The sequence below is a fragment of the Hemitrygon akajei genome, chromosome 8, assembly GCF_048418815.1.
Source record: "Hemitrygon akajei chromosome 8, sHemAka1.3, whole genome shotgun sequence".
NCBI classification, from domain to species: Eukaryota; Metazoa; Chordata; class Chondrichthyes; order Myliobatiformes; family Dasyatidae; genus Hemitrygon; species Hemitrygon akajei.
The window spans coordinates 13,557,038-13,566,629 of record NC_133131.1 but is presented as its reverse complement, the minus strand read 5'-3'; the positions used below and the strand labels follow the sequence as shown (position 1 = coordinate 13,566,629).

The 9,592-nt window shown below is 37.7% G+C and overlaps 1 protein-coding gene across 2 annotated transcripts in view; it reads right to left on the bottom strand.

Moving 5' to 3' along the window:
- Window positions 1-5,014: 5,014 nt before the first annotated feature.
- The window catches only part of LOC140731648 (BTB/POZ domain-containing adapter for CUL3-mediated RhoA degradation protein 2), a 29,732-nt gene continuing 25,154 nt past the window's right edge, over window positions 5,015-9,592 (bottom strand). For both annotated transcript variants that reach the window (XM_073053271.1, XM_073053272.1), the window contains exons 6-7: window positions 7,293-7,488; window positions 5,015-6,736 (exon numbers count right to left, since the gene is read on the bottom strand). In XM_073053271.1, the coding sequence (XP_072909372.1) occupies window positions 6,500-6,736; window positions 7,293-7,488 (433 nt within the window). In that variant the 3' untranslated portion in view covers window positions 5,015-6,499. The remainder of the gene's footprint in view (window positions 6,737-7,292; window positions 7,489-9,592) is intronic.

Sequence of the window (9,592 nt, the reverse complement as noted above, 5' to 3'; positions counted from 1 at the left end):
ACTTTACTTTTTGCTCATGGTTTACGATTTACACTGAACGGTAATATTGGTGTAGTTTATTAAAATATTTCAGATTTGACATTGAGTATTGTGTACCTTGGGCCACATAAGAAAATCTGGGTCATTCAACTTCCCACATCAGTGAACCAGAGGTTGATTCCATGTTGAAGATCTGGGCGGATTTATCTCATTTATTATAAAATAAATATAAAAATAGGGTTACGGAAAGGACATTAAACAAAATAGGAGGGTAGAGGACTCCATGAATGGGATGCTTAATAAAGGCCAAGAGGAAATCAAAGTGGTGGCATGGAATGATGAAAGGGAAACTAACAGGTTGGGGCAGAAAATGTAAAAAAAAAGTATGTAGCACAGAGTAAATCCAGAATTAGTAAAACTATGAGGAAAATCAAAGCTTAACTGACTTCATTTAATGTGTGTAGCATTTGTAATAAGATAGATGAGTTAACAGCACATAGCAATATACAAGTATGACCTTATAGCGATCTTAGAGACACAGTTGCAGGATGAATTGATGCTCAACATTCCAGCTAAAACCATGTTGCAAAAGGATGGGCCCAAAGGGAAAGAGTTGCAGGTAATATTGTTAATCAAGGAAGGTATCAGAGCACTATTGAGTCATTGATGGAGGCGGTAGACCAGTTTAGATCAAAATCACAAATAGTCAGGGAAAGACGACACAGGTGGAAGTATTAATGGGGAAATTTCTAGGACTTGTTTGAAGGAATTTTAACCTGTACATTGATTGGACAAACCAAAATGGCAGAGCGCATGATGGAGTCCTTCTTATAACCGTGTATGACAGAACCTGTGCAAGAGCAGGCTATTTCCGAGTTGCTCATGAATAATGAGGAAGGAGTAAGAGGACTAAAAGGTCTTTGAGGACATTGTGAGGTCTGGAGGCAGCCTGCCCATGTGTGTGAGTGGGTAGGAAGGTGGGAAAGGTGCTTAATTTTACTGTTGTCTTGTTTGTTGTCTGTTATTGTTGACACATGAATTGTTCTGGTGAGCACTGCAGGGATGCTATGTTGGCACCAGAATGGGTGATAACACTTATGGGATCTCCCCCCTCTCCCCACAGCAGATCCTGGGGTGTGTTGGTTGTAACACAAATGATGCATTTTACTGTAGGTTTCAATGCACATGTGATAAATAAACCTGAATCTAAATCAATATGACAGATGCAGCTTAGAGGGTAAATATCATTGTTTTAAATAAGGACAATTATAATGGTATGAAGATGACAGTTATCAAAGGTAGACTGGGGAATAAGTCAGTATTCAAATAGCTGGTCCATAACATTCAACAGAAATTTATCCAAATTAGAAAGGGGGACATAGTGAGAAAGAGGCACAATCTTTGGTTAGCATAAAGGGTCAAGCTTAATATTAAAGTGAAAGATGGGGCCAAGAAGGAGGCAAGGACTGATAGTAGGCCAGAGGCTTTTTGATCTAACAACAAGAGTGAAAAAGCTCACAGGGGGAAAAAAACTGATTCCAAGATAAAACTTGCATGTGATTAGTTTCTATGGAAGAAGGCAGTTAAAGCAGAGGTGAGACCTCTAGAGGCTGGTATATTAATAACAGGAAAGAAATATTTCCGATCTGTTAATTTAGTAGCAGTCTTTGCCACGGAGGATTCTGCAAATATTCCCCAAGATAACAGAAAGGCTAATTTCTAATAATACAAGGGACCTGTAAAATGCCCAGTCACACGTGATATGGAGCAATCCATGGACCTAAAAAACTAATTGCCAGGGTGTAACAATCCACACCCAAGCGTTTAAAGGAAGTGGCTGCAGGAATAGTGGGCCCAGCAATTCAAAACTTGTTCAATCCCAAAAGGACATATAAAAGGTTGGAAAACAACCAGTGTGATTAGTTTATCTCCTTGTCTGTGATTTAAAAGGATATGCATGTATTGGAGGCAGTCCAAAGGCTAAACTTGTCAGATGAGAGGGTTGTTCTATCAAGTATTTTTTGGAACTTAGAAATAAGGGATCTTGACAGGGTAGATGTAGAGATGTTTCCACTTGTGTATGATTCATGAACAAGAGGACATTGCTACAGAATAGGATCTGGGCATTCAAAAGTGAGATGTGTAGAAAATTGTTCTCAGAAATTATCTGATCACAAGGGTATATCGGTAGATAAAATTTAAGGTAGATATAGAAAACATATTTGAAAAGATGAGGGTTATGGGGAACTGGTGTAGAACAGGAGTTGAAGCTAGCATAGATCTACCTTGATTGCACTGAACAGGAGGGCAGACTTGGAGCCTGATGGCCTACACCAGTCCCTATTTTCTTATGTTCTTGTTTTTAATAATTAACTTCTTTCAAAGAATATCAGTGCAAGATATTTGAATTGCAATTGGGTTAAAAAAATATACAGCTGCTGGTCTGACTGTTTGACCTTGAGTGATGTTAGGATGGATGTCATGATTTTAGTTCAGGTGTATTTCTTGTAACCTGCAGCTGGTTTCCATCAACTGTTAAAACAACTGCATATTCCTCATTCCAAAGTCAGATGTCCCATCAAGTCAAAGACTATTGACAATTAGAGGCCAATTACTACAGCTTCATTAAGTGTGTTCATCAGGATTCCAGCAAAACTATTGGCTAAGGTAATCAATCACAATGTCCAGCAGAAGGAATTTCTCTAGATACAATCAAAACATTGCATTATTTAATGAATCTTGTGAAGGGGGATAAGAGGAATTAGAAAGATGAGGCAATAGTTTCTGATGATCCTACCTAGGAGTTTGGGCCCTATGCAGCCTAACATCCATTTTATACACATCTACACTCAGTGGCCATTTTATTAGGTACACTTTCTCATTAATAAATATCTAATCAACCAATCATGTAGCAGCAATTCAATGAATAAAAGAATGCAGACATGGTCAAGAAGTTCAGCTGTCATTCAGACCAAATATCGGAATGAAGAATAAATGTGCTCCAAGTGTCTCTGACTGTGGAATGATTGTTGGTGCCAGACGGGGTGGTTTGAGTATCTCAGAAACTGATCTCTTGGGACTTCCATGCATGAAAATGTCATTAATGAAAGAGGTCAGAAGAGAGAATGGCCAGACTGCTAGTTCAAGCTGACAGGAAGGCAACAAATCTATTAACCAGGAGTTACAATAATGGTGTGTAGAAGAGTATCTCTGAATTCAACATATTGAATCTTGTTGGATGGGCCACAGCAGCAGAAAACCACACTGGGTTCCACTCCTGTACATAATCAAGTGGCCACCGAGTGTTTTTTTACTGACATTTACTGATAACCCAAGAGTGGTGAAGCGGGGTGACACACGTTCCTCCATTTTATATTATTGTGGATATATTATACTCAGTGGTTAGTGGTGGATGAGGTTTTACTGTGACATGAGTGATTTTATTGCTGTCTTGGATTTTGCTGATGACTAGCTTACCTTAACAAGGATCAGAATTGTACACTTTCTAAAGTGATATTAAACCCAATGAATGGATTAAGGGTTGTACATCTGTTACCCAATCAAATTTTACTAAAACTCTTTTATTAAGATCCAATGTATACCCTCTAAAATGTAGTTTTGCTTTACCAAGACCTATTATTGATAAGACCTTTTCCACTTGCTAACACACCACGTTTTAAAACTATGCCTGACCATTAGAATTAGTGAAATGCATCAATTTAGCAAGGATTTTGCCAGACAGTTTGCCAAGTGTCACCGGACTTCTGGCACCAACACAGCACTCCCCCAAATCACTAACCCTAACCATGTCTTTGGAACATGAGAGGAAACAGGAGCACCAGGAGCAAACCAACTCTGTCACAGGGAGAACATACAAGCTCCTTATAAACAGCGATGGGAATAGAACCCTGATCGGTGATTGCTGATGCTGTAAAGTGATGCATTAACTGCTATGCTACCATGCAAGATTTTAAAGTTATCTATCAAAGTCCCTCAAAAGGGTCCATGTGATTTTTTAAAAATCAACAATTCACAGACTTGGACAGAATATGATGAATTTCAGGTGCTACTTTTGAGAGGGCCTATAGTGCTGCAGTTGTGGTTGACAAGGACTTGGGTAAGAACCTCACTGAAAAATTGCCAGAATACAAACAGCTCAAAAGTATGATAGAAGAGTGCCTTGGTGGAAGATGTTTGCCAGTGGAAAAAAACAGCTCAAGAGAAGGTGTTTCCTTAGTCACCAAATTTAGTGGGAAAACTAGGATGTTTAAATGCTTACTATCGGCAACTAATTTTAATTCACTTGAGACGGTTGTTTACACTTATTTTTTGTCTTAATCTCTGTAATAAAGCCTTTGATTGTTTTTTCCAGCATCCAATGAATAGGTATTGCTATAACAAACGGGCTTGCTTGACTTAGTACACAGCCTATGTATTTTTATTTTATTTTAATCCGGTCCTGGCTTAACATCAGGCTGCTGCTTGTTTAACATGTTGACAACCTCTTAAAATCAAAGTCGACAGCAGTATTTTGTAAAACTTAAAACTAATGTAAAAAACTACCACCTTAGCTCAGGTTGTCAGTCTGCTAACAAAGCTTTGGGTGATATATTATCAGGGAGGTATATTGCCACAAAAAAAATCATATTTTGAGAATACCCTTTTTACTGAACCATGGTTTAGGGATACCACCGGGAAGTCTGAGATCCCACACAATATTTTTATGAGTGGAAATATTGCTGCAGTTATGAGGTATCTGTTCAGTATGGAGACAGTCTAGCTCTTAGGGCAAGGCGACCTTAGAAATATAGACACCTGGAAAATGTTACTGCCAAGTGAATTCAGTGAGTTTTAATTATTATTGGCACTGAGGCAAATAGCTTGTGATTAAATAAGTAGGAATGTGAGAACATATCCTACTGATGTGAAGAACTGCACCCGAGCTCCTACTGCAGTTGAGACCACCACTGAAAGGAAAAGGTGAAGAAATCTGGATCACCTGAAAAAAAAGAGGCTCCATTTTTGGCACATTGACTCAGTTCTAAAAGTTTATTTTATCCCCCTCCCCCTCCTCAGTTGGTCAGAGCTGTCCTATATTACAGCAGATGATGTGATAGAGTGGGAAGATAGGGCAGAGAGTTGAATAAGAATAAATTCTGCCAGTTATTTTATCTCTGACCTGAGGACAGCTCTGGTGCATGGCAATATTCTACAATGTTTACTGGCAGTTGTCAAACACAAACTTCTCTGGTTGAAAGCCAGAGCCACTTACACGTTATTTAAATACAACTTCATGAAAAACTACATTAGTAAACAAACTGCAATTTTACTTCAGGCAAATGTTAGACACATCACTATTTTGTACAATATGGAACAAAATAGCTTTAAGCATCCCAGTCCAGAAGAACAGTAAGTACATAAATACAAAAACAGAAATTTAACATTCTGGTCCAGTCAAAATAAATTTTCACCTGCACAGCTGTGCTCCATTATATTGAAAGGAGAAAATAGGGATCATCCCATACAATATATTAACAAGAAAACTGAACAAACCGGATTAAATATACATGAAATACTTCAGCACAAACACAAGCTGCCACAATTCTGTGAGGTTTGTAGCAAGTGGAATGTTTCAGAACTATCCAAAATTCTAACGTACTTAAATCCCAAATGTTGTTAACCAAACCAACATTAGGTGTGAGAAAAAATAATTTGCAATTAGCAACTTGAAATAATACTTTGGGCGAGGAGCTGTAAGAAATGGGAATTATTTTTCTTATTCCCTCAACTTCACCTCCCAAAAAAAATCTTTTTTGCGTACAACAACTTTTGACTGAAATACTCCAATGGTCAATTGGTATAAATGAGTACTTCCTCGTTAGCCTTGAAAGTACATGTAATAAGATGCTGATGATTTCAGAACAAGAAAGCAAGCCAAGTATAAAAATGGGCAGACATTTTTATGTCTGCTCAGGCACACATTTGGATTTCCCTGTGATACAAGGGCAGAATCCAAATTAAAGTAACAATGAAAAAAAAAGAGGTGGGGGACTTTATTAAAGGCCTCCATAGTCTGCTGCAAATGTGCTGCTGCCAGCTGGCGGTTTGGTGGTAATTGACTTCTCTCTCAAATGTTCATGGGCATGACAGAATGACAACTCAATGGCATTAGTATTGAATCCCTATTGTCACAAGCTAGTCAGGTGTTGTAATAAGTTACATCAATCTGGATTTTAGGTTTCCAGGATATGCCAAACATTAATAAAAAGATCATCTACAATAAAGGAAAATTATGCACAAGTTTTAGGATGTATTTCAGTTCCACTTAAGACAATGTCTTCCAGAAGGAGAAAAATCAAAGTAACAGAACAAACATATCAAATTAAACTTAAAAGCATTCAGGTTTCCCTTCTGCCATCAGTCAGCTATCTTCATAATCCATGATCTGCACAGTGGTAACCATTAGTACTTGTTTTTGTTAAAATTATAATTATTGCCATACCCAGGAATCTGGTTAGTTTTAGTCTCTATAGGCAGGCTGGTGTCCAAGGGGTCTGTCATCATATGAGCTGTACCTTTTCACATGTATTCTACGCACACGATCTCTAACTTCCAACGCCTCTTCATCTTCACTGTGTGACCCTTGAGCAGATGTCCGACTAGTAGCCTCTAACAGCAAGTTATCAGGTACACGTGGTGTTTCATAAAGCAAGACATTCAATGTCTCTTCATAAATTCTTGCTTCAGGAAATTCAACCTGCACAAGGAAAACTGAAGTTAAAGTTGCAAACTTCCAGGTGGAGAATTTTGTACATCAATTTAAATTTTCTTTCACATACAAATACGACGGCAAAACATACCACTTAATCTGTCTGAAAACTCAGCAGACTTAGCTACTTGACTTGGAGATGAACTGGAGTGTCAGATGGCACAAGCCATTAAATGTTTTGCAACAGTTTGTTCCTGTAAATTTTTCTACAACATATACCAGCACCAAAAGAATATTATTTAAACAAGGACTATTGAAATCCTGCATCCAAATGTTATAATGTCACTGGCTTGGAGAACTCTGGAATAGTCTCGATAACATGCAAAGCTGTTAACTCTGCTTTCCCTTCCCGGATAAAAGACCATGTCACAATGCAATTTCAACTTAGTAGCCCTTTGGCTACTGATCCTTCAAGACAGGATTCATCAAATCAATGCACCATCTTTAGATATTTATAAGCAAAATTTCAAAATACAGCAGTCAGAAAATATCAACTTTCATGTTATTAAAAGGCTTATTGACAGTGATTATTTTCCTCACATACCTTGGTCTGCTTCTTTTCTGTTGCATACACAATGGAGGTGCAGCAAACCTCAGCAAGCTTGCGACCCTGTCCATAAAATGACCAGCAGCAAATCTCATCTCCTAAGACATCCTTCATGAAAAGCACTCTTCCATTAAATCTCAGGGACAGTTTGTCGAATAGTTCAACGTTCTTTAACAAATTGTCATCAGAGTTGCTGAATAAACAAAACCCAGTTTAAATCATTGGTGATAATGCACAACAGCAATGCAGTTGTTTGAAACCTTTTACCACATTGTGGGTAAGATCGTGAAAATTTGGTTCGATGCTTGGTGAGTATTTCATCGTTATAATAGCTGAAGCAAATCTATTTTTTTAGTTCTAACTTGGAAAATGAAGTATCATTCAAAGTTTAAATTTTAGTTTGATTTTGTCAATAAAAACAAGAATGAACAAAATGTACAAAACTGACTACATGCATAATTTGGAAACAAAAATGATTATGAACTTTTAGGGTGTTATGGTAGTTTGAAACTTAATCACCCAAGTAAGATTTACTTTGGTGGTTTGGGAAAATCTGTATCACAGAACCTCTTGGGCCACAAAACTAAGTTCAAAATCAATATCTGAATCAGCTTGCATATATCTCAAGCCATTGATCCAAACAGATCTTGACATTCTGATTGAGTATTTAATTATGAGACAGAAGCATCTGCAACCAATAAAATTCAAACTTTAAACAATGATACAAATTATCAGGGCCTGAATATCACTGTCTAAATATCCTTCTACTAAATTTAAACGCATTTTTTGGTCTAACCTTGTATTTGTCAAAGAGGAGGAGGTATGATTATGGTATTGTTCTTTTATTTTAGCAGTAGTGTATGCTCCCGTAACTTTCAAATAGTCAGTTATTGACTTTTTTCTTAAATTGATGTTTACATCCGTGTAAGAGTAGCAGATGCATAATGAGATTGCAAGATCAAATCAGACCCATGATTTAAATAAAAGTTACAAGAAAAAAAATACAGCATTACATCCAAATGATTTCAGTGTATTTGCACAGGTCAGATCGTTCTTATGCAAGCAAATTTACCATTCAACAGTTTTTCCTCCATCTGCATAGCCTGCACCCTGACAATAGCTGTATTCATCCCAATTAAATGGCAATCACCCAGTTAACTGAATGTGTTTAATTTTTTTATTCTTTAAAAGTGACAGGCATGGGAAAATTTATTAAGAACTGGGGGTGGGGAAAGGACAGGAAGTAAATGATGTGAGGGTGGGAAAAAGTAGTTTAAAAATATTTAACTGTTTTGGAACAGAACTGCCCAAAAGATTAGGAGTTTTAGGAACAGCTTCTTCCCACTTGCCCTCAGATTTCTGAACTGACAATGAACCCATGAACATTACCTCACTATTTTGCCCGTTTTCTGCGCTACATATTAATTTCTAAAATGATTTCTTATTGTAATTTATAGCATATTTTATGAGTGGCACTGTACTGCTGCTGCTGCAAAATAAATTCCACAGCAGTGATATTAAACATGATCCTGATTGACAACTATACACCTACAGTGGTTGGTAAATAGCACTCTGGGAGCCAGTGCAAGAAGCTGTGTTGCTTGAAAAGCAAATGATTAACAGCCCTTAAAGGCCACCTGATCTCATTTCCATGTTTTACACTGTAAAAGCTTTATAGAGACATCTTAAAAAGTGAACTAAACCTTACATCATTTTGCTTTTCCACCATTTTCCAACTATTTCCTGAAAGCTGTATTAGCATTCAAGTGCTAGATGCATTTCAAAGTAAAAAAAATTTAGAATCCCAACTGGGAGTAGCATGGTAGCATAGCAGCTAGCGTAACACTTTATAGTGCCAGTGACGCGGGTTTAATACCCACCACTGTTCGTAAGGAGTTCATACATTCTCCCCGGGACCACATAGGTTTCCCTCTGGGTGCTCTGGTTTCCTTCCACATTCCAAAGATGCACGATTAGTGAGTTGTGGGCATCCTATGTTGGCACCAGAAGCATGACAACACTTGCAGGCTGCCCCAGCACAATCCTTAGACTGTGTTCGTCATTGACACAAAACAACGCATTTCACTGTATATTCCCATGCACATGACAAGCTAATTTTTCTTGGGCGGCACGGTAGTGTAGTGGAGCAGTTAGCATAATGATATTACAGTGCCAGTGATGTAGGTTCAATTCTACTGCCGCCTAAAAGGAGTTTGTACGTTTTCAGAATGACAGTGTGGGTTTCCTCCCACATTCCAAAGACATACGTTTTACTTAGTTAATTGACCGTCATGGAT